The sequence below is a fragment of the Takifugu flavidus genome, chromosome 17 (assembly GCF_003711565.1).
Source record: "Takifugu flavidus isolate HTHZ2018 chromosome 17, ASM371156v2, whole genome shotgun sequence".
Taxonomy (NCBI): domain Eukaryota; kingdom Metazoa; phylum Chordata; class Actinopteri; order Tetraodontiformes; family Tetraodontidae; genus Takifugu; species Takifugu flavidus.
Window position 1 is genome coordinate 7,398,817 of NC_079536.1, and position 25,179 is coordinate 7,423,995.

The 25,179-nt window shown below is 41.5% G+C and overlaps 3 protein-coding genes across 6 annotated transcripts; 1 reads left to right on the plus strand and 2 right to left on the minus strand.

Moving 5' to 3' along the window:
- Positions 1-892: 892 nt before the first annotated feature.
- On the minus strand, positions 893-6,093 carry ropn1l (rhophilin associated tail protein 1-like). The gene is made up of 6 exons (XM_057012582.1): positions 5,960-6,093; positions 5,357-5,489; positions 5,073-5,196; positions 4,774-4,935; positions 4,234-4,409; positions 893-1,839 (listed from the first exon to the last, which is right to left on the minus strand). Exons 2-6 carry the CDS (start codon positions 5,485-5,487, stop codon positions 1,779-1,781), a joined length of 654 nt encoding a protein of 217 aa, XP_056868562.1. The 5' UTR covers positions 5,488-5,489; positions 5,960-6,093; the 3' UTR covers positions 893-1,778.
- A 953-nt stretch (positions 6,094-7,046) lies between these two features.
- On the minus strand, positions 7,047-15,978 carry nup58 (nucleoporin 58). 3 transcript variants are annotated; one of them, XM_057012579.1, is made up of 14 exons: positions 15,575-15,978; positions 15,073-15,227; positions 14,952-14,984; positions 14,611-14,880; positions 14,347-14,515; positions 14,102-14,167; positions 13,803-13,977; positions 13,553-13,632; positions 13,340-13,458; positions 13,167-13,249; positions 12,835-13,036; positions 9,257-9,340; positions 8,626-8,724; positions 7,047-8,379 (listed from the first exon to the last, which is right to left on the minus strand). In XM_057012579.1, the coding sequence occupies exons 1-14, from the start codon at positions 15,652-15,654 to the stop codon at positions 8,210-8,212; spliced, it is 1,785 nt and encodes a 594-aa protein (XP_056868559.1). In that variant the 5' UTR covers positions 15,655-15,978; the 3' UTR covers positions 7,047-8,209. The 3 variants fall into 3 exon arrangements, with proteins under 3 accessions (XP_056868559.1, XP_056868560.1, XP_056868561.1); XM_057012580.1 differs by lacking the exon at positions 9,257-9,340 and having other exon boundaries at positions 15,575-15,977; XM_057012581.1 differs by lacking the exons at positions 8,626-8,724; positions 9,257-9,340 and having other exon boundaries at positions 15,575-15,977.
- Positions 15,979-16,460: 482 nt separating this feature from the next.
- mtmr6 (myotubularin related protein 6) lies at positions 16,461-23,726 on the plus strand. Of its 2 annotated transcripts, none has more exons than XM_057012577.1 (15): positions 16,461-16,696; positions 17,998-18,129; positions 18,704-18,866; positions 19,131-19,288; positions 20,112-20,240; positions 20,587-20,721; positions 20,826-20,958; positions 21,033-21,142; positions 21,320-21,445; positions 21,528-21,577; positions 21,756-21,849; positions 21,932-22,038; positions 22,610-22,744; positions 22,840-22,966; positions 23,080-23,726. In XM_057012577.1, the coding sequence occupies exons 1-15, from the start codon at positions 16,673-16,675 to the stop codon at positions 23,428-23,430; spliced, it is 1,974 nt and encodes a 657-aa protein (XP_056868557.1). In that variant the 5' UTR covers positions 16,461-16,672; the 3' UTR covers positions 23,431-23,726. The 2 variants fall into 2 exon arrangements, with proteins under 2 accessions (XP_056868557.1, XP_056868558.1); XM_057012578.1 differs by having other exon boundaries at positions 23,059-23,200.
- Positions 23,727-25,179: the final 1,453 nt, after the last annotated feature.

The following is a 25,179-nucleotide window of genomic DNA, read 5'->3' on the forward strand; positions in this document are numbered from 1 at the left end:
GAGATTCTGACAATACATCATCCAGCAATCATTTTCAGATTTACAAAGCAGATTTTTCTCCCAGTAATTAATTACAGCAGCCAGTTGGCATCACCTGCTGTGGAAAAATACAGGTGCATAACAGTCCCAGTGTGAGCAGCCATTAATGTTAGACCTCCAGCTACTCCCCTGTGAGCTCCCTGTTCTCCTGTGGCCTCTGCAGCTCTATGGTGGCTGGGGAGGAGAGGAGAGGAGGGGGGAGGGGAGGAGAGGAGAGGAGGGGGGTGGGGAGGAGAGGAGAAAAGGGGGGAAGAGGGGACAGGAGAGGAGGAGGAGAGAGGAGAGGAAGAGAGGATGTGGGAAGAGAGGAGAGGAGTACAGGAGAGGAGAAAAGGGGGGGAGAGGAGAAGAAAGGAGATGTTGTAAATATTAGAAGTGAATCTATCGTTGTACCTCAGCTCAATAACAGCTAGCCAACCCTATATTGTTTTTATTAAAATGTAATTAAACTTGGGTGCTCCTTCTCCCCACTACAGAGTCCCAGAACCACAAAACTCTCATAAAAAGCTGTGATATACAGCCCATAAAATGTAAATGAGCTAATATCAGACTGCAGTATACTGGTGTTTTAAAGGTACAGCTAAATAATGAAATCCAGTTAAATGGGTTTACTAATGGAAATGATCAAATACAGTAATAACTATGGAAAAGGGCTCCAGGTTAATCCTGAGATGGGTTTAGGTCTCAGAACTGAATATAACATTGCATATTTACAGTATTTGTTTCACCGAAGACAATGTTACAGGAGTCAAACTTATAAAGTATATTGTTGCGTTGGTGAAGGCTAAAAACCTGAAAAATGTTCCAGGGGGTGACTGTTGCTGTAAAGCAAAAGAAACAGTGTCATAGTCTGTTGCAATGGCTGGAAGGACTGAAAACCCTCGGAGAAGCCACACAGCCAGCTTAGTAATTTATTTCTTGATCTCTCTTCTCTCTCTACATGTCATTAGTTGCTGTTCAATGCTGTTGCATGTGACTGTACGCCGATGAACGGTCCCTCCCACATCCTGTTGGTTTTTGAACTAACACTGCCGTCTCACATCCACTCATTCCTTGTAAAACCACAAAAATCCCAAACAGGCCACCACACCATGGTGCTTTCTGTTGCCTACCTGAAGCTGGAATGCTACACAAAGATCACCTCTGAGTTCAATTCTGACAACAAGTCAACTCTTTAGGTTTTACTGTGCCTTTTATGGTAAAGCTTATGTCCAGTTTTACCATATTTGTTTACTAGAGTTCCTACATTTAGGTGGATTTTAGGCAGTTTTCCACATTTACAGCTAGCGTTCAGTGTATCGACCACTAATATCTTGATTATAATTGCTAAGTCAGGTAATGAGTCTGAAACAGACGAGGCTGTTTGTAGGCTTTGAAGTTACTGCTGCTAATTGAAAAGCTGCAGATTCATCAAAAGCTACAATTTTCAATTATGGAGCAATATTCATTAATTAATTTAATATCTGTCGAGTGCTTATGTTTGGGAGGAATTGGGCAGACCCATGACAAAAGGTGCATTCATGCAGTGTTAAAACATTTCAATTAACATGAATTACAGAAATGAAATGAATCAATATGAGCAGCAAAGCAAGGAAAGCTTCATTTCTTTCTTTTTAGAGGGACTGGCTGTCCTGCACAAACACATCAGCACAATGTTAAAATAACACTCCTCTAACACACAGCAATGGTTTTTATATTGTTTCTTGATAGTCCGTCTTCAGACATCTGGCAGTGCTGGATTAATCTGGATGAGGTGAGTTGATAAAGTCCAGAGGTTTGATCATTCCATCTTGGAGATCCCTGAAACACATATGGATGCTTGTAGAACTCCATTTTCACAGAAATATACAGCTACCTAACTAAAGCCTCAAAACTATGAAATAACCCATTCAATAGCAAACGTTCCCACGAGCTGAAGAGTTATATTGCAATTATTATGCAATAATTAAAACATCCAATTAATGTTTAATCAACTTGTTACACTGAGTCCAGATGAATTGTGGAAAGTGAAGCTGAATGTTTAAATATTCATGTTCCAAAAACTTCAGCATGGATTGTGTTTTCTTGAAGGAAATCCGTTACACAAGAGCTTCAGAGGTCGGCTAAAATGGGCCCTTTGTGTCCTCGCTCCTTCCTCCCGTCTCCTCTGCACTTTTGGGCTACAATTGACACTTTCTGGGGAATCTGCAAAGGTTGCAGATATAGAAAAAAGCGCAGCGCAACAAAGTCTGTGCTGCATCAGATTCAAAATGCTAGTGATTTGGAGGATCCTAAAGACTGACATATGCAGCTGTCACTGTATTGATTCTTTAAAAAAAATCCTTGTCAAGGTTTCGAATTAATAAGGAGAAAATGGCTCTACGCTAATTTTTTCTGTACTAACTCATCCATCTTGCAGGAATTTGCTGGAAAATTGTGGCTTTGTAAAACTCCCAGGGCCTGACCCCAAACAAGCAACAGTGGCAAGGAAAAACTCCCCTTTAACAGGAAGAAACCTTGAGCAGGACCAGGCTCATGTAGGGGGACCCTCCTGCTGATGGCTGAATGGGTAGAGAGAGAGGAGAAGGGGGAGGAGGACAAGTAGAGGAGAGAATAGGTAAAGATCATAGAGATATGGTACATTAATTATATGGATTGCAATAAACTGCTGGTAGAATTGAGTGGGTCAGCGGGGTCGGAGGTCAGTAGGTCAGCATACAACTATGAAGGTAGCGATACCTGTATGACGGATACGGGGGGGCAGAAACCTACAGAGGAAATAACATCACTGATGTACTTGGTGAGGAGGAGAGGAGAGGAGAGGAGAGGAGGAGGAGAGGAGAGGAGAGGAGAGGAGAGAGGAGAGGAGAGGAGAGGAGAGGCAGCCATGACCCAGCAGGGTGACAGAGGTCTTTCAGGTGATCATGTTTCTGGACCCTGGTAGCCTCAGCCTATAGCAGCATAACTAAGATGAAGGAGCTCCTGCAGTAATCAGGGATTTAGCTACTGTGAAAAACACCACAGCTGTATTCCCAAGACTCAGTTTGTGTGTCTGTATACGTGTATGTGTGTGTGTCTGTGTGTATGTGCTTTATGTATGATTTGAGGTTAGGGTTATGAGTTAGGGTTTGGAGTTAGAAGATAAGGGATAGGAGTTAGGGTGAATGTTAGGCCTAAAGTTAGGGTTTGGGGATTAGGGTTAGCATTAATGGTTTAAGCATCTGGTGTGAATGAGAGGGCTCCAGATCGAGCACAATTTTCAATGCGTGGTGCTGCGTGGGGCTTCTGTGTCCAGTGTGAACCTGGCGTTACCCGTACATTAACCTCTAACCCCTTATCCTAATTCTAACCTTAAACGCTAATCCATTTTCAATCCCTTTCCTAACCCTGAACATTTGCCCTAACCTCGAACATTTACCGTAACCCCTAACCGTTAAACATAACCCTTAATGTAAAGCTGTAGTTTTATTATTTCAGCAGTCATTTAAGGGGTTTACCCTAACCCTTACTGCTTATTCTAAATCCAACCCCTTACCTCTATCACTAAACTCTAACCCTGTCCCTAACCCTAACACTCTGAACCTCATACATTTGCCCCAATGTCTAACCCTAAATGCAGAGCTGTATTTATTTGTTTCAAAAGCCTTCAGAGGGTTAAGCTTAACCTCTTATCCTAACCCCATTACGGTAATGCTAACCCTTTATCCTAACTGTTTTTATGGATCTAATATCCACAGTTCATGAAGACCTTTTGATTTGAAATGAGACAAATTTTTGGAACCAATCAAATAAATTTGTTTGTTCTTACCTGAAGTCCACTAATAAAAGCAATAGCTCAGCTTGGACACACCTGTCCTAAAATTGTGTTTGTGGATACTTACAGATCCAGTTGAATCTTTAAATATCAGTTGGATGTTATAAAGGTCCCAAGTCTGGACAGTATATTGAACAAGTAGCCGTAATGTGTGCAGAGTATTGAACTAAATGAACTTAAGCTCATTCGGGGAGAAGAGCACAACAACCCAACGATGATTCCTGGCAGACTTTTTTTTTTTTTTTTTTAAATTACTGGAACAGAAATCTGCAGTACCTTGTTAAAATTAGAAATCTGTTTTGGTCCTTTGAGTCAAGAAAGGATACAAAACATTTTCCAATTTCACCACCTGTTTCCTGTAAAAAATACATTTACTTATTTGTGATTTATTTGACACCTACACTCTTTCCTGCAGGCTTTCGAGGAACCTGTCCATGTGTTCCTGTGGGATGTCCCCATCCAGGTGAGCCAGGTAGGTATAAAGCTTGACAAAAGTAGTGAAAGGGATCCTTGCCGCGCCACCCTCTTCATCCTCTGTCAGGATCTCGCAGGCAAACTTCAGAGAAGTCATGAGGCTCTGACATACAGAGATATTTCGGAAGAAACAGTTATTGCGAAACACGACTGCCCTCGTGTGGTTAGATTGGTCAACAGCTTAGATGCAGCAGGAAAATGTGCTGAATAAGTAGTTTTTAGTGCGTTGTACTAAAGAAATGAGCATTTGCCTCAGCCATATATGTACAACTTAAATTAAACAAGGTGTTCTAAACATTGTGATGACTAAGGGAGTGAAAAGGGGGTATTCTTCAATCATTCAATAGAAGATCTCACTCACCATGAAGACTTTGACCTGAACAAAACGTGTTTTGCCTAGGGATCTCTAGATCTTTTATGCATCACTCGGAGAAATATCAAAATAAATAATTTAAATGGTATCTCACCCCTCCCAGAGTACTGCATCCCAGGGCGAAAAAAGACATCCAGTCAACAACTGAGCCGAAGCTGCCCAAGGAGAGCAGCGTCTCCAGCTGCTCTGGGGGCAAACACACGCCCTTCCATTTGTTCTGCAGCTCTTTCCTGCTGCACTTTTGCCGCTGGGACAGCTAGAATGGGGCCAGCCGGGCAGGTATTACGGACAAGAGAGGGGAAATGGATGACGAGATGACATTATAGATACAATGTGAGGCATAAACCTATATGTTGCCAGATCTATGTACATCTGTGATGATGAGAAAAATACCTGTTTATGCAAAACTTTGAGTAAACCTGGAGTCAGCCCAGTGTCCGTCGTCTGGCTGGCAATATTCATCTCCAGTCTTTCTTTGACGGGCAGAAACTCGCCTTTAGAAAGGGCAGTAAAATATCTGCATGAGGAAAAGAAAAGTGAGAAAAGTACCAAAATTATAATTTCAGTTGTAAATAGTATTTTCTTAGAAAATGCTGCAGCTTAAATCAGGATCCAATTACAGTTTAAATGCACAGCTGAAAAGGTCATTTAATAGGGTTTCTGATGAGGAAACTTACGCCTCCGCCCATTGAAGCACATCTGTGGGCTGAGTGCGGATAGCAGCTTTGGTGAAGCTTTTAAGAATATCTGGAAGTTGCGGCGGGATGTGAATTTGCTGGGCACAGTAGATGGTGTCCGGGAGAGGCATGACTGCAAGGTGGAATGATTTAATTCAGTTAGCTGATGTTTGGTACATAAAAAATAAAGGTTTGATCAAATAAAAGAGGACCCAGGTTGGGGTAATATTGTATTGCATTAAATCAGAGCTCCTTTGATCTTTCAAAGATCAAGTGTCAAACGCCCCCCCCCCCCCCCCCCCCCCCACACACACACATCAGTGATCACTCCTAGAAAGCAATAAATGCACTGGACTGTCTTGTGGGTTTTGTCATCTTTGGGGTATTACTTTTTACAATACACCTTTTCCTTTTCTCATTGTGTTGACCACTGAGAACCTGGAGAATCTATATTAATAGTTAATTGTTATCATCTTGGTAAAGACCTGACGTAATGAAAGCGGATTGTATCTGCCTCTGTTGAAATGGCACTAGTACAATTAGAAACTAGAAGTTCATTTGTGGTCATTATGAACCGTCAACAGCATTGAAAATTGATGTTACCTTATAGTGGCACCAACGCTAACTCGCTAACTCGTCAGAAGCTTTATGGATGTGCATTCAGGGTCGCATAGCAACGTGTCGTAAATCCGAGATGACGTAATTGCTTGGGTCTTCCTCGTTGGATGAAATACAACTAAAGCGCAATATCGCCCTCTTCTGGTTGTAAGTGATGCTTGCGTGCCAGTTTGGATTTGGGAAAGGATTATAAAATCCATAAAAGATGTTCTAATCTAAAGTGTTAGAATCACTTAAAATGGGAAAATACAGTACAGGCCAAAGGTTTGGACACACCTTCAAATTCAGTGTTTTCTTGGACTGACTGACCTTCCTTTCTTAAAGTAATGATGGCCGCTTGTCTCTCTTGGCTGATTAGTCTTGCCATCATATGAATCTGAACAGTTGTCCAATAGGCCTGTCGGCTGTGCAACAACCTGATTTCTGCACAGCACTACTGATGGTCCCAACGCCATTAATAAGGCAAGACATTCCACTAAGTAATCCTGACTTCAGCCTCAAAGCTCATTGAGAACAAGAGATTGCAAAAAAAGCAAAGGGTGGATACTTGAAGACATGTTTGCAGTTATTTCACATAATTACATTACATAATTCCACATACTGTATGCTCATTTGTAGGCTTGATGCCTTCAGTGAGACTCTACAATGTAAATAGTTGTAGAGAACACATTGAATGGGAAGGTAGTTTTCTGTCAACTGGACTGGGTTTCTTCTCTTGAAGACGTTTCGCCTTCTATCCAGAAGGCCAGACTTGACTTCAATTCTGAAGAAGCCTTCTGGATAGAAGGCGAAACGTCTTCAAGAGAAGAAACCCAGTCCAGTTGACAGAGAAAACTACCTTGGATACATGACCTGGATGACTGAGAATTTACACAGACATCTTGCATCACATTTTGGGAAAGATACCCTTCGGTTGGTGCGAGAGTTTGAGAAAATTGAATGGGAAGGTGTGTCCAAACTTTGGGTCTGTACTGTAGGCAAGATAAATATTTAGGCAATACTTGCTACATAATGCATGTGTCTCCATGTCAAGTTTGCTCTCATCTAAAACGATACGCTCTAAAGCAAATAATCATTTTAGAGATTTTTTTTTTTTAATATTAAACAGGTGTTTTTGAAAATACAAGTTTATACAGACTCTGAAAATAATGGAACAACAATTACCAGCATTTGGTAACAAATCTGACAGTGACAATTTAAAATGCAGAATTTCTGTCCCTCAAATGAAATCAGAAAAAAAAAGACAGGAAGGAAAGATGTCATAGTTCTGCAGTCGGCATACATGCACACTCACGTATACACACTTAAGTGCAAATGAATCCAAGCACGTATACAGAGTCAAACAGGCCATCTGCTGTGAAATCCCTTTCAGATTCAACTAATGGGAGCCATGCATTACAAACAGTGCAAACTAGTTTTTGTTTGTTTTATTTCAAAGGAACATACAATATGAACCAATAAACCAATGACTAAAAAATGAAAATAATGGGATTCCAAGAAAAACAGTACAGGCAATGTCAACTACATAGTGGACTATTCCAAAGTGATATACCCTTTTCCCCCAACCTGAATGTTCTCATTTCATACAAAAATAAAAATGTGATTACTCAAAATCCCACCTGGGACACTCTGCCTGTGCCTATGAAACTATCTAGGATGGTATAACCCCCCCCTCACCCCCGCTCTGTTCTTCACCAGCTGACATCTTTGCTTCCCTGTGTGTTGCACTCAGATGGGACCTGGGTCAAAGGGCTGTTCTTGAGTCTTTCAGGTTGTTTGTGTAACAGAATGTTAATGATTACAGTCCAACTGCAGCCCAGTCCTGTGCAAAAACACATTTCATCTTCAGACCAAAGATCTTTTCCAAAATGTAGACTCAAGATGACCCAGGTCTGTCCATCAGAGGCCTAAAATCCTTATTGCCCTACAGACGGCATTTGGAGAGGGTACATGTTTAAAATGTTCCACATATGATCCAGTCTAGTGATTCTGTTTTTATGGATCCCACTGGTCCAAGTGTGGAGTCAAATCAAGACAATGAGTAACTAAAAGGTTCTGGGAATGTTCTTGAATCTCAATTTACAGGTTTTTATAAAACAAGTTGCAGAAGGGTGAAAATAAATCAAGTTACTCAAAGTTGTTCTTAATTCTCTAGTGAAATAAGATCACTATAGTACTGCTTTTCCTTCCAAGGTCTCCAGTTTGGTCACAGCCTGGTCCTGTCCTGTCTGCCATCTATCTCTTGCCTCTTTTATTACCAGCGGGGGGTTTCTTGAGCTGAAGCAGAGTCCCTCCTGTGCTGAAGCCAGCAACGGGCTGGTTAGAAACACCGAAGGTCAGGCCGGCTGAGGGGTTGATGCCAGGGTTACTGAAGTTGAAGCCGGAGCTGCTGCTGCTGCCGAAACCTGGAAAAGCAAGAGAAAGACAGAGTGACCAAAAACAGAGAACAGAAGAACGTCTACAGCATTTGTGCTGAGACCTGTCAGCAGACGTGCTAATAAAGAAAAAACATCTCACATCAGAGGGGAACCAGAAAGCTAATGGATATCTACATCCGAGTTGAGAGACTATCAACATGTCTACAGGAGCTTCTTCCAACTGCTTCAACAATACCAAAGATGAGTACAAACACAAGCCGACGCAGACTGTACCTGCACTCAGACTGCCTCCCGTAGGCTTACTGGTGGAAGAGAAGGCAAAAGAAGACCCCCCAGAGCCCACCCCACCAAATCCTGGCCCTCCACCAAAACCTGTAGGAGAGAGTGATACAGTGAAGTCAGTGCGGGTCGGGCCGAGCTGAGGCTACGCTAGGAACACATCCGAAAGAGCCTGAGGAGTGCAGGCAGGTGGAAACAAGCAGGTACGGAGCCTGAGGAGCTAACTGAGGGCCAGCACCACAGAGCTTAGCTTCTGATGCTAACAGAGCAACACAGCTCAGGCCACAGGGAGGGAAAGCCTAAAAACTCTGCCGCACCAATTACACCAGCCGAGTGCGTTCAGACCACTTTGCCTGCTTTGTTTGCGAGACCAATCTTTAATTTTTATATTTAAACCAGCAATATTTCCTTGAACTGTCCTTGTGTGGAGTTAAAGAAGTGCCGTGTGATGTGAACGCACTTACAAATGACAAATCAAGACTTCACCACTTCCACACACGCTTCCCCACACTGATGTTTAACTACTGAAACAACTGTAAAGGGCAAATGTAAGAGGTTGAACATGATGTAAGGGCAATAAGGGCTAAATATCAAGAGAGTTCTTATTAAAAGGCAGAGGTGATACCTCCAAGGGCAGAAGAACCCAGGCAAGTGCCAACTGCTGAGGCAAAAGGGCTTCCAAACCCAGCCCCCAGGGGCCCCTGGGAGCCTACAACACACACACAGATATGCTTTACTCTTCTGAATCACAAATTACCCATGTCATTTTTGGGAGTTTCTACCATGACTTTGAATGAAGCGGGACTTTTATTCCCATTAAGGATGTAAAGGTTGTTCTGCTATAATGTCCATTTGTTAACTACTGTCACCAACTGTCTGACAGCACCTTCGAGCCAGAAAGAACAAACCTTGTGCAACTATAGTGGTAAAAAAAAATAATAAAAAAAATAAAGTGTGACTTCTAATTAAGACTGAAAACTGCTGCTAGTTCTTTCACTCAGAAACTTGTCTTTCCTCCTTTACCCATTGAAAATTTTAGCAAGGCTTCCAATCAGTCTGTACTGTTCACAGTTCAGAAAGAAACAAGGACAAACGTTTCTTTGTTTAAAAACCGGATTTATTGTCACTTTCATATGCAATTCCACTTACATAAAACACAAAACAGTTTAAGAACAGAACTGATTGTTAATTGCTAGGTGCTACTGTAGTTGACAAGTTTTCTGAGAGTGAATGAACTAGCAAACAGACACACTGATCACATCACACAGTTATTGAAGACAGCTTAAAAAGGCACACCATATTATAGATACTGGATCAACAAGCATTGGCTATAGGGTTAAACACATTCCTCTATAGATAGAAGTAGGAGAGATTTAGATAAGAAGTGAGGGTTGGCATCTATAGCTGCCAATCAATGTAAACTAGTCTGACTAAATCGGAATGAGGTGACACGTTACAATTCAAAAGTGGTCAATATTTGGGACATTCCATACAAACTGAGTCAGTAACACCATTTTTAAGATCAACATCCCCAGTAGAGGCCATTAATTGATGTTAACACTTATCAGAGATTAGATATTACCCTGCGTTTAATACTTACTTTCACATAAACTTATCAGAAGTAAATCTATAGAGAAGATCTGAGGCTACAAAACCCAGAAAAAAAACTCACTGAATTTGTCAGGTGAGAAAGTGTGTTGCATTATGAAAAACCTCTGGAAAGTATACTGTAACCACCCACCATGGAAAATGGGAGTTTTAAATGATAAAGGCCTATTTTGTTCAAAGAATTGAGGCAAATCAAACTACTGTTTTAACACTGTAGGCAAAGTGTGGTGATAAGCAGATTGCCAACAATACAAAAAGTCACATTTCGTTTCCTTCACTTGTTGAGGAAAGGAGGTTAACGCGATTCCTGCTCTTTTAATGAGGTTTAAGAAAATACAGCAGCCAGCGTTCGCATGGGTATACTGGCAGAAAGCGGGAAGATTGCTAACCTACACAAATAACAGCGGCAAAAACTGGCACTTATCATCAACACTGAGGTCCGAGCAGGCCGGCGCTGTCTAAGATAACCATCGTACCCGATACATTTAAAGGGGTGTGGAAGACAATCAAGTGTAAGCTGAATTACCAAAGTAAAAATGATTTAAATGCTTTTAAAATAAACCAGAATGAAATGTGCTTCACAGGAAACCGAAGGGTGAAGCAGCCTTTTTCTTTGCTGGGGTTATTTCGAGGGACAGCTGCCGAGGCTGAATTTCTCTAGCACCATTAAAAGGAGCAGCAGCACTACTGAGAGTGAACTGGTGACGACTGGGACACCAGAGGACAGACTACATTCTTCTCTTCAAACGTGAACAATGACAGCCCTGATCTGAATCTCACGTCAGCTGACGTCGTCTCATTGTGAAGGGTGGATTATAATTGATCATTCAGTTTTCCTTTGGCACAAAACGGACTTAGCAGCAAAAGTTTCTCTTCATGTCGCAAATTGTTTTGCTGATTTATAAAGTACAGCCACCTTGGATTAATTACCTGAAATTTAAAAACTAGTGAACTTGACCTATTTTGACACTTAACTTAAAGGAGCTTGATGGGAAAATCACCCAGCCCTTCAGCAGGATGCTAACCTGGAGCAACATTAGCAGGTCCTCATGCAAGCTTGTCTTTTAACCCTCAACCCTGAAAGGATGCAGACGGGACCTGTTTTTAACCAGCCTAGCCTCAACTTTAAAACCAGCTAAGTGCAAAAAAAGGGGAAAAGAATTTAAGTTAAAAATTTATAATTCAGGAAATTAAATAATTCTAGTTTAAGTCCTGAGTCTTTTGGCACCTTGGCATTCAGAATCTCCCGTCATCCCCAGTGTTGGACAAAAGCTTGTCTGATTAGCGTCGTCGTGTGCTGTGATGCCAGCACCCTTCCACCACACCACACACTTCAAAATACTGCAATAAATAAATAAATACTGACACAATTCAATACATCCCCCTGTGATTAGGCCTAGTCTGGGAAGTGACTCAATTAAAGGTCAACTGCCATTTGGCAAGAGTTGTGGAATTTTATCACTCATTAGTATAGGAAAATAAAAAAAATACATCACACAACTCAAAAGAACTAGAATAAATAAATGGTAAGTCATTGGTTTGGATAAATATAATATTAGAAAGAGAAAGCAGCTCTAATGAAAGCTTTAGCAAGTATCAAGTGTGTGCTTTTGACCCACGATACCGTGGCAACAAAGCTATTTTCCTGCAAAACACAGCCAAGCAGTGATTTCCTAAAATCTTCTGGTTTCTACTTCACACGTACTAAAACGGTGTGAAAGAATAGTTCAAGAGCTTAACTGTAGGTCCTGTTAGGTTATTACACGTAAAGTAACATTCACTGTCTGTTGTGCGACAGCTAACAGTCTGAGCAGAAGGTTGTAGGGTTCAATGAAGCAAAAAGAAGAAAAATAATTAGTAAGTTGCCATGTGAAGTGTGAAACCATGCAGACTTTAATATTGCTTACAACTTTATATTATTTATATTCTATATTATTACTATGACTAACCCTCCATTTCTGGAATTGAAGAAAAAAGCAAAACATGCTAGTTATAGATATTTTGTTCTGTTCATGAGTAAAGACAACAGGCTTCATCATTCAACTTAGGTTGGACTGTTGGATCACGATCACATGAGATATAGAAGCCCTGACTGACACAAACAATTTTTAAGATACAAGTTTAATCTTTTTACGACGCTAAACTACTAATTTAGGGAACTAACAAGCCAAATCGCCCTCTCTTTTATTTGATTTGCCAAGTTGGTTTAGTTTTTGGTTGGGTGCCAACTCCAATTTTGATGTTTAGGAGGTTCAATTACAATTTTTGCCAAATTTAAAACAGAGCTTGAAAGATGCATCATTGCTCTATCTCACAGATGAGGAACTGGATAGTAAGGCGGTCAAAACCTCCCATCTCGTCTTTCTGTACCTTTTGTCACTGCAGAAAATAAAATGTCCTTCTATACTTTAAAACACACACACACACACACACACTCCCTGTTTTCTATTAAACCCTCACCCCCAAACGCCCACGTTAAAAAACCCCAAACAGACACAAACCCAAACTCTAAAAGATGCAATTACCCTTTCTCTCCCTCCTTTATTGTAAGGGGTTAAAGAGGCAGAACTTTCTAAAACTTGTAGGCAGTCAGACCTGGAGTTGGCTGCTGTTGCTGGGTCAGAGTGGCTGCCATGGCAACGGCTGCAGCATTGGGAACGCTGGAGAACGGCGCGGGCCCCGTTGTAACTTTGGGCGTGCCCTGCCACTTTCTGTTAGATGCACGTTTCGACTCAAAGACATCCGTGGAATCTTCGAGGAAAGCCCGACGGTAAGAGAGGTACTGGTGCTTCAGGATCTGATACCAGCAGAAAAACGGGAGACCGACAACATTAACACACATACTGGGCGCAGTTTTCTTAAAATGCATAACTTATTTTTGTCATTTGGGTTCCTTTTAATGACAAAGTCAGCGGCAGTGAACCCACCTTGACATTCTCATGGACAGACTGGAGCTGAGCGGCCTGAGCTACAAATGTCTGGTAGAGCTTCTGCATGGCCAGCGTCAAGTCTGGCAACATTAGAAGATGGCAAAAACAACATTAACAGCATCAAAGATGATATTAGCTCATATTTCCTGACAAAGCCGAGGTCCTTTTACCTTGAGGAGTGATGTGGTTGCCACTGCTCTGAGTTGTCAGGTGGTTCTCCAGCTCCTCAATCTGCTGCCGGTACTGTTGCAGCTGCACTTCAAACTGCTCTACCAGACTCCGGAAATAACTAAACACGCAAACATTGTTGTTATTATTATTCATATTCGTAATAGCTTTTGGTAATTTACTAGAATATGGCAACTACGCGTAAGATGACGTACTCAGATGGAGCAGTGTTTTCATGCTGGAGACCAGGGGGCGTCTTTTGTGTCCGCAGCGCAATGTCAGCGTTTTTCAATTCCTAAGAGTGAATAAAATGACAAGAACACAAACCTTGCCGGTTAAGATGTCTATGTATTTATGCAAGGCTGCCCAGACATGTTGGTTATGACAGAATCTTGCAACCAAACATCTTGTATGGTGAATTTGAAGCATCCTGTTACAAGTTATCATTAATAGAAATGTTTTTACTTGTGCCGTCTCCAGCTTTAGCTTGTCGATGGCCAGTCCTTGGCGTTGCAGGCCGCTGGCACTGACAGAAAGAAGCTGTTTCAGGTTCTTGATGTCATCCTGGACTCTGGAAATGGCCTTTGATGACATCCGGCTGATGTCCTCCTGAACCTGTTTCTGGTCTTTCACAAATTTCCTTAAAAAAATAAGAAATAAAGAATATTCTTAAAGAGTTGGACTTAATTTTTACCAAAGCCATTTATTATTCGGAAACAATTAGCGGCATTTCAAGTGACGAGACGCGCACATTCAACACTTACTGGAAATTTTCAACATCTTGACAAATGACTGGGGGCAGGTTCTCATCTTTTAAGGCCTTAATGTCGCTAAGCAAGAGAAAGAGAAGACAAAATGAACAGTCATTAATAAGGGTAGGGTAGATTACTTTATCTATATGATGGAAAAGAGTAAAGTGCTGTATTAGATGTTCATTAATTACAAGACACATTTGTAATTGCTGTCGTTTAATGAGAAATCACACGTGGTGCGGGTCATTAAGGCTTACAGTGCACTGGTTCCAGATGATGTGTCGTTTTTGTTTTCCGAGGAAGTGCTAAAGTCGACTCCCCCCAGTCCAATACTGGGGGCAGGGGCTGTTGTTGGTGCAGTGGAGGTAGCTAAGAGAGTGCCAAAATTTAAACCACCCCCTGCTCCAAGAGTGGTCTGTCCTAAACCTTTAAACACAAGTAAAATGCGGGTTAATGCACCACAAAGCATCATGAACATTACAAAAACTGATGGGTTATGGAACATGATGTTTTTATGGTACCTGTAGATGTGGTGGAAGAAAAGAGACCTCCGCCCAGTGAATTAACTGTGGTGGTGGCTGCACCACCAAGACCACCAAGTGTGAAGCCTGAGGCTGCGGGTTGTTGTGGAGCTGTGGCAGTCAGGACAGAGCCAAATGTAAGTCCTGCCCCAGCGGGGGCCGATGAGGAGGTGGTAGCAACCGTGGTAAGGGAAAAGGGAGTTGCTGAGGCAGTGGGTTTGTTGAAAGCAAAGTTAAAGCCAGTGGAAGCAGCTGAAGAAGCCGGGGTACCTACAAGAGAAACAGGGTTATAACTTGTTTTAACCGAGTTAAAGTTGAAAAGTTCTCTAGGAAATACATACCTAAGGTGAGGCCTGCCGTGGGTGCAGCAGCACCTGGATGGGAACAGAATGATAGAATAAAAAAAATTCAAAAGGCAAAGTAGTTTGTGAGTACAGTATCTATTTGATAAAAAACCATTACTTGAGGCAGGCGTGTTGAAGGAGAATCCACCAGCGGGCTTTTGAGCAAACAGACCACCTCCCAGGGCAAGAGCTGTGGTCGTGCTGGTAGCAGGAGCAGCAGGGGCACCCAGGGCAGACCCAAAGGAGAAGCCACCGGAGCTGGTCGCTGGTGCACTGTGTCCGATCAGAACAGTCATGAAGGTCACATAAAGACTTTAGGTATAAAATAAGCAGGATAGACAGCAAGTCTATTTTCTACCAGCACTTTAAATCCACAACAGCAGCACAGCTTGTTTTCCGTTTTTAAAGCAGGGACTTCCAAGTTTAAACATTAGGCTGCATTAAAACGGATACGGCAAAAGCAAAATATGCTCAAGTTTAAAGGGGCAACTGAATTTAAGTTGAGAAAAACATCAATTTTCACAGTCACATCAATTTTATTGAAACTGATGGTGCTCAACAGGGTGGCAGTAGCGAACCTGCCGAGTACCATGCTTCCCGTAGCGAAATAGAGCCATTACCTGGCTGCGGTTCCAAAGGACAATCCCCCACCAGTGGTGCTGGAACCAAGTATCCCTGATCCAAAGTTAAAGCCAGACATTTTATCTCAAGCGGCACGGGAGATCATCTACAGTCTATTTGGACTTCATCTACGCATGCAAACGATCGGCACCACAGCTAACAGGCTAGTTAGCAATCATCGGAGATGTACACGTGAAGGCCAAATCCCACACTTTCTTGGAGAAACACTGCTTTTCACATAAAACGCACAGGTGTTTTGTAGAAACGCAGGACAGGTTTTGACCGTTTACACTATATCGTAACAATATTTAACGGCTTTGTACATCACAGCTAACATAAGCGTGTGTTCCTATTTCTTTTGCCCGCCTGAGTGCTTCCCGAGTGCACGGTGCATTGTGGGTAATTTCTGAAACTACATTTCCCATGGTTACAAACACTGTTTGTGTCCCGTGACGCGCCCTCTGTTGCGGAAATTAAGAAAAAGTTTCGATGAACCACACGTACAAATTTTCCCGGTTAAGATTTTAAAATAAAATACCAAAATGGAATCATTCTGTCTACTGTATATTTACAGGGAGAATCTCATTAAGAAACAACAATGCAAATAAGCCAATTCAGCCATAGCAACTGTTAGATTGTAGTTGACACCATGGGGAGGTAAAAAAAAACAGTAATACAAAACATAAAAATCATGAACTTTCAATGAAACGAAAGAAAAAAACTTTAAACATAACACAATAAATTTCTCTTATATTCTATTCTGCGTCCGATGAAAGATAATAAGCAGATATAAATCACATGGTTTAGTATTTATTATAATTGTAGGTCCAGGTTGGACCTATAACGTACTTGAATTACGTTGTAGTTTTACTTTGAAAATCCAACCTACATAGCTATACATAGCTGTTTCCGCCACTACCGTGAACTTTATGCGGAAGAAGTAAAATAATTGATAATGAACCCATATCTTTTATCTTAGAGAAAGAAAAGCCTTTTTGTGTAGCTGTTTAAGACAACAAATTATCAATGATACTATTTTCACCGAAAGGTGTCATTTGAAACTTTGCGGACATAAACAGCTGATTGGACTAGGAAAAATGGAACATATTCGAACGCCTAAGGTAGTGTTAGCTAACATTTCAAGCTAATTGTGAATGGATTTACTATAGTGCGTAGATCCGCCTATCTTTTGGTAATGTTTGAGTGCGGTACTGTTATGCAGTTATCAGTGTTTAATGCTAAAGTGTGGTCCTAGCAGTCTAAAATAGCAGGTGGTGCTAGCAGCTGGTGTTAGACGTGACGAGCGCTAGTGAGCCGCGTTCTTCCGTGCAGCGGACGGAAAATCCGTTTTGTTGTTGGAGTTTTTGTCTAATATACTGATCACATCAGCCCTCTCATTTCATGTTGGTTTAATTCCCCAATGAGCATTCAGGGTATGCGTTCGGTGTGGGTGATCGCCATAATGAGGCAGTTCAGACGGATCCATGAAGCTGCAGTTAGATCTTGATGTTTACAGACTGTCTGTCTTTGCACAGCTCTTCAATATTTGTCTCAACCAATCGTAGCAGCAAGAATGCATTTGGCAGGTTACTCAGTCGTCACACTCTATTAGAAACTTTTGCCATTTTGTTAGTTTAGCTCTCCTTGAGGGGTGTGCATATTTTGAGGAATAAATCTTTGGGATTATGTGGGTGTGGTCCTATTGGTTTAAACCATGTGAATTGTTTGCTTGAATGAAACAGCAGAAATGTGTTGTCATCCTGCATTAAAACTAATCCTCAAAAAGTACTGCCCTGGGTCACGAAGGCTGGAGCCTCAACAAAATGCTTCAATGAACTCTATTAATATAAACAGTCAGTTTGCAATAGATTTCTTTGACTTGCATACGTAGCTAAAATGGAGTTGGTTGGTTGCTGAGAGACAAGCTCTTATCATTGTGGGGAACAACAGGAAGAGAGAAACCAGAGAAAGGATGTCTGAGTCAGCAGGTGTCACAGATGTGGACATTTAAATGGGAAAATGTTGAAAATGATGAACTATCTGTAAACAAATAACCTTTCCTGGATAATGAACTACTATTAAAGTCATGTTACTAATTAACAACTATTGAACTCTATGCTTGTCCTATATGAATGTACGTTTGACTTGAATTATTCTATATCTAGCCAAGAATTTATGTCTAGAGGAGAACATAGGGATATTTTTGCAAATCCCATGTCAAGAAATCATCAGTGCCCCTTGCCATACTGGAAAGGGTATCTGAAAACTGGCCAGATGGAGTGGATTAGATCATGTGCCAGCTTGATTCAGTTGTGCATTTGATGTGTTCCAATGCTGGTCTATTTTTTCCTGAATGTTCTCAGATAACTTTACACCCAGTGGAGGAAACACTGAAGATTTTTGTGACTGTGCTCACTTGCAGGTGGAACAGGTGCGACTTCTGGACCGTTTTAGCAACAAATCCACACACGGCACTCTGTACCTCACAGCTACACATCTTATCTTTGTGGAGAGCAGCTCCAATAACGCCCCGGCTGGTGCACAAGAGATCTGGGTGAGTACTCCAACTCTATGTTGGATAGTTTTATCTGATACAAATGTATGCTAGGCTTAAACACGCTGCATAAAATAGCTTCTGTGTATGTCACAGTGGAAATGGCTGTTTTGCATAACGTGGCTGTTGCTGTCTTTTCATGTCTTGCGCAAAACAGCGATAGAGTTCTTGCCACAGAGATTTCTGCATGATTGCAAATGACACGAGGAAGTAGACAAACCTCATGTCGTTGAAGCTTATCTTGCTAAATCTTATTTAAATATATGAACTTGGAGTATGTCTATTGAATGAAGTGGTGGAGGTGGGTCTGAAACTCAAACATTTGGGGAGGTTGGTGCCTGAGTTTAATCGGAAGTGTAGTCACTGACTGTATAAAAAGTAAAGGCATCAGTAAATATTTAATGAGCTGTTTCATAGGTTATTCAAATGTTGATGACTGTGCATTTTGAACTTTCTCTGACCTTCTCCGATTCTCTGACCATCAGATGCCAACATAGAATACAAGAATCTGGATGAGGCGCCTGATAAACGCATTGCTCATCAGTTGTTTTCCTCTTGTGTTTTTTCCTTGCAGATTTTGCATCACCATATAGCATCAGTGGAGAAGCTGTCGCTGACAACAACAGGCTGCCCTCTGTTCATTCAGTGTCGCAACTTTAGGGTGGTTCATTTCGTGGTACAGAGAGAAAGAGACTGCCATGATGTTTACAGCTCGCTGCTGCGTCTGCTGCGACCTGGTGGGTTTCACTCTGCGGGCCTGTCAAAGTTTTTAACTCTTGTTTAAAGGGGGTGGGCCTTTCATGAAAGAGTAGTAGAAAAACAGGAAAAATAGCAATAGAAAATGTCTGCCTGGTTGTTTTTCCATTTTAGCATGTGCTTTTAACATATTGTGTAATATAGAAGACATGTTGCATGTCAACCACGGTAAACAAAACCATAATCATTCTTTGTTTTTGGTATAACCTTTTCACTTTCTTATGGTTCCTTCCTCCTTTTCACAGTGGCCTACGAGGAGCTGTATGCATTCTCCTACAACCCCAAACAGAATGACCAACAGAGGGAGGAAGGGTGGCAGCTCATCGACCTCGTGGCAGAGTACGAGAGGATGGGTGTCCCATGTGACCAATGGCAACTCACTGACGTCAACAGAGATTATAAGGTGGACGGTTATTTGGTCTTGTGTCATGGGCTATGATTCCTGGAAGTGGACACATCCTCTATTTGTACAGCTAGGGCTGGATTAACCTCTCCGTGGAAATACAGTGATCCCTCGTTTATCGCGGGAGTTGCGTTCCAAAAATAACATGCGAAAAGTGAAATCCGTGAAGTAGTCAGCTTTATTTTTTTTAATTATTTTACAATGCAATACTGAACTATAGAATGAAACCAAAAATCAAAACCTGTTTTAAAGCCCAAAATTTGTTTAAAACAATAATTTTAATATAGTAATACAAGGTTGGAAACATTGTCACTCGCGTATTTCACAGTCCCAGCTGTGCCTCTTCGTCCTGACTCCGCTCCGCTGTAGCGTCTGTTTCTACTGAAGGCGCAGGAGTCTTTCTCCGAGAGAAGAACATTGTTATGGGTAGTTGTTGGCGCTCTTTCTTTTTCTGAGCAAGAAGATTTATATAAACGGATATGCCACCTTCGATTATATTTGAGAACTGCAATGAACGACTCGCAAAAAAAATCCGTGAAGCAGCGAAGCCGTGAAAGATGAAACGCGATATAGCGAGGGATCACTGTAGGTGCATTTAACATTGTCCTTTCCTGTTTCACTTGATTGTATTGTGTCACATGTCTTCATTGTACATGTGACTCAATACAATAGCTTGACATCTTAACTGTGAGAGGAAAGGATCTTGTATAAAAATGATGTATTGTCCAGAAGGGGTAGGATGGTTCTAACTTGGAAATAACTTTTTTGTTGTTATTTGAAAATGATATTCAAAGGGTGTTTTGCTCTGATTTTGCTTCTGCAGGTCTGTGAAACATATCCACGAGATCTGTATGTCCCCATCACGGCCAGTAAACCCATCATTGTGGGCAGTTCCAAGTTCAGAAGCAAAGGGCGTTTTCCTGTACTCACATACTTCTACCAGGAGAAGAAGGTACCTCAGTGTCCTCCACATTGGACAGTATTAGTTCCCTCAAGTACAAGATATTGGAAAGTGCATTTGATTACTTGGATGCGCTTTTTGTATATTATAATAGGAGCGACATTAACATTTGGTCAAATTATACAGAAATCAACCCATTTCAGATTTAAATACAAATAAGTAATTAATGCTGCTGTAAGAACTTTAAACTCATGCTATGGGATCATCTGTTCTCTCACTAGTTTTTCAAAATTTTATTCCATAACCTTCTACTAGATTTATTACGATGTAATACATTTATAAATGGGAAATGCCAATGCTTTTCATACCTTGTAAAAACGATCTTTTCTTGCAACAGGCAGCGGTGTGTCGATGCAGCCAGCCCCTCTCTGGGTTCAGTGCCAGATGTTTAGAGGACGAGAGTATGCTGCAGGCCATCAGTAAGGCCAATCACAACAGCCGCTTTGTCTATGTGATGGACACCAGGCCAAAGGTAGCTGCCCAAAATTAGCTGGGTCCAGCACATCAGAAGAATGAACGAATGCAGGAAGTCCGAAGAATGAAATCAGAACGTGTTATTGTGTTTGTGTACTGCAGCTGAATGCGCTAGCCAACCGAGCGGCAGGTAAAGGCTACGAGAACGAAGACAACTACTCAAACATTCGCTTCCAGTTTGTCGGCATCGAAAACATCCACGTAATGAGGGCCAGCCTTCAGAAGCTACTTGAAGGTTCCAAATGTTTTGTTATACTGCGCTTAAATCGGTAAATAATAAATGAAGTAATCATGTAATTTATGTCTCAGTGATCGGGACTCGCTCGCTTTCTATGAGTGACTACCTGGTTGGGTTAGAGAGTAGTGGCTGGCTGCGCCACATCAAAGCCGTTGTAGATGCAGCCGTGTTCCTCTCTAAGGTAATTTCTTTTGCTTTGATATTTGAGAGTTCAATCAACGTTTTTATAAATTGATTAGAGTACATTTTCCAGATGTCAGAGGCACCATTGAGTTTCTATATAAGACTGTACATATAAATCTGGATTTAGTTTTTTGCTCCAAACTCCTCCGTATAATTCCTTCCATGGTGACACCAGGCTGTGACAGGGGAAGGAGCCAGCGTGTTGGTCCATTGTTCAGATGGGTGGGACAGGACAGCTCAGGTCTGCTCTCTGGGGGCTCTGCTCATGGACCCCTACTACCGCACCATCAAGGGCTTCATGGTAATACTGCAACCAAAACAACCTTTTATGTGGTAAATGGTAAAACATGATGAAGACTTTCCTTCCCTTTAATTGCTTTTAGGTACTGATTGAGAAAGACTGGATCTCTTTTGGTCACAAATTTGCAGACAGGTGAGGCTTTGAATACTTCAAGATTCAAGAGTACTTTATTGATCCCTTTAGGGGGTGTCCACCAGGGAAATTAGCAACTTGACAAGGGGTTATTATGAGATGATGAATGAGGACAAAGCTGTCAAATTGGTCAAGTCCTTTTTGTACCGTCAACTGAGTGTCTTTTGACTAACTGTAGGTGTGACCAGTTGGACGGGGATCCAAAAGAGGTGTCTCCTATTTTTACTCAGTTTCTTGAATGTGTGTGGCAGCTGACAGAACAGTTCCCTCAGGTACGCGGCTCCGTCTCACCTTTCATTCTTCCCTGAATTCAGATGTTTATAGCACATTATCACAGAACAAGCTCTCCTTTAGGCATTTGAATTCAGCGAGTGGTTCCTGCTGCAAATTCACGAGCACGTGCACTCCTGCCAGTACGGAAACTTTCTTGGCAACAACCAGAGGCAGAGAGAGGAGCTGCAGTGAGTTAAAACACAAAGTCATGCAGTCGCATTTTCACCTGTTGTTTCCGTAATGCAGTTATTGAATTAAAATCATATGTCTGTGCTAATTTATTTTACCCTTAACCTTCGCACTTTTAGCACTTTTGCTACAAGAATGGCACTTCAAAGAACCCTTAAACACCATATATTTTACAGTATTTAAAAGTTAAACTCTTAAATAAGCCATGAACCTAAGGAGAGTTCAGACACTACATCCTGATTACTGTCTAGATAACGTGAGCACACGCAGTGACATTTAACATATGTCATATACCGGTAATAGTTCACAAATATTTGCAATATAATATACATTTACAAAACACTCCAAGGTGTTTAAGGTTATGAGTGAGTCCACAGACGACAAATGTTTTAATGGCTATACTGAACATTGATTTTTGGGATCTGAGAAAATAGCTGATGAAGTTTTCTTCGTGCATGAGCTTTTTTGCTCATATAGATGGAAACATGAATGACTTTTTCCTTCTTAATTAAAATGTTGTTTTTTTTCTTAACATCTGTTGCAATCAAGTCTATCTCTTTTGTGTTCCAGGCTGAGAGAACGGACTCACTCACTGTGGGCGTTCCTCATGAGCGAAAAGCAGAACTACTTAAATCCATTTTACAGCCCTTCATACTGTAAAAACCACCCTGTGCTGGTGCCCTCCACTCTGCCCTACCATTTCAAGTCAGTATGGTGCTCTTTACCTCTTTATCCCTAAACTTGTAAAAATACCTTTTCCAAAGCAAACCTAATGCCTGTGTGTCCTTGTCCTTTTGAAGGTTCTGGAGAAACATGTACCATCAGTTTGATCGGTCCATGCACCCACGTCAGTCCATAGTCAACACCATCCTGACTCTGAAAGAGAAGAGTCTAAAGGCAGAGAGCGCACTGCACGCTCTCGAGAATGTGAGTTTACATTAATAGAGCATTTAAATCCTGCATTAAATTGTTTCTCTGTACATATAACAAGGAAGCTAAGAAACTTGACATGCAAACAGATTTGATTCTTCTGTCTCTAGCGACTCGAGCAGCTCGGGGTGACCCCTGTCGTCAACTCTGACCCCCCTCTACCACCTCCAACTAGAAATCAGCATTTCAGTTCCAGCACTCTCCCACCACGGCCCAACACCCTTATTCTGGGGGCTCGGGTCAACCAGAAAGAAGAGCAGCGACAGGAAGACGAAGAGGAGGAGGTGGGTGAGGAAGCCACAGAGAGCGCTGACATGGAGCGGACAGTAGAAGGCAGCAGTGGCAGTGAGAGTAGGAAGCAGAGCTACGGAGATCTGGAAGGGACCTTCAACGGAGAGTTGGCCAAAGAAGAGCCAGCTGTTGTCAGTTTGGAGCGTGGAGTGGCACGAATGACCTGCTGAGTAAAGAGATTATGGGATGCTGAGCACAGACATGCCCAAGAGACAGGGCTCTGAACGTGTACGTGCATTCATTTGGAGCTGTCCTAAATGTCAAACTGTGTTGATTAAGTTTAAAATAGTCTTGCGTGGACAGAGTGGGTGAAGATTTATATCTGTATAGTCTAAATCTCAATGGAAAGTCTTATATCATATACTGCACCTATTCAGTAAGGTTTTTTTGTTGTTTTTTTAAAATGAATGCATAAATTCAATCTAATGGAGGGATGAAAAGGAGAAAATAAATGAATCCAAAACAATTCTGAATTTTTAGTTGATTTATTTTTATATTTAGCTTTAGAAACCAAGAGATGATCTCATTCTCTGGCAGCAGAAATAGTTCACCTCATCTTGATGCTTAAATCCTGCCAAATCACAATATTCTACATCATCAAATCCGATTTTAGTTTAGATTTTTATTTTTAATTTTCATGGACTGCTAACTGTCAGACTCTGAAAATGGTTCATCTCTAAACTGCAGCTCTCATTTAATCCTATTTTACTTCCCACATTGATCTGATAATCTGGTTTACTTCCACTCATTGATCCAAAGTCCTACTGGTTGTGTTTTCTGGGCTGATGGCTTGTTGGTTGTGGCAGATAAGATGCAGCCAGATTAGGAAGGTTTTATTTTCTACAAGACAAGTAATTTAATTGCAACAAAGATGTTCCTACATTGTACCCCCCCCCCCCCCCCCCCCATCAAAGCTGTGTTTGCCAGTTTGAGAATATAATTTCAGAATATTTTTTAAACCATAATGATCATTTTGGCTTTGCTGACAGATTGTGATTTTCGGATTGGGGGTTGCAGATGTACATCCTAATGAAGTTAAATCTTCCACTATCAGATTGCAGTGGAATAAACAAAACCTGCAGGTTGTTGTCTTGTACACATAGATTTACATATTTTCCTGCGTTGATTTGCATGGCACCCAACAAATCAAACAAAAATGCCACCTGCACACATGCTGCATTTCCAACATGTCTCAGCTCTTTTTCAAAGCTTCGGCAGTTTTAAGACAAACAGACTGCTGTGTACATCCTGTTTTACCTTTGATCCCACCTTAATCCCTTCATTCATCTTTCATTGTCATTCTTCTTTCCCTCTTTGTTCCTCACCATGCTGCTTGAATGCTGAAGCACTCAGCACAATGTCCCTTTGTCTTTCCCGTATAGACCTATTTGTGCTCATTGCCTCGCATAAAACATTAAGAATTTCTTTTTCCCAGTTGCTCTCCCGGCTCTCCCAGGGTTCTAAATGATTCAGGTGAGTACTGTCTGCACGCCATGTTGGTAAAACTTTGTGGGACAAGGAGCAAAGGGCTAAACTCAACATAATCTTCAACCACTGAACACAGAAAGGTGATATTCGCCTACATATACGTTTCCATTTCCACGAGCAAACACTTAACAAAAGCGCGACAAACATGAAAGTGGAAAAACAAAATAAAGATCTTTAAGATTGAAGGCTGAAGTGTTTGCCGTCACTCTGCCGTCCAAAGGTCGGAGCATGGAGCGTGCACAGAGAGTTTTACATAGCACAAAATATGTTCATATTTCTGATCAGATGACGCTGAATGAGTCAGTGATTTTAGGCCCATTGAAGAAACCCAAATTCTAGTCTGTCGTCATCCGTCTGTGAACGCGAACACTTGAATGCTTGTGTTTTTGAAGTGGCTTCATATTCTGGGACATCATAGAACAAGTAAGCAA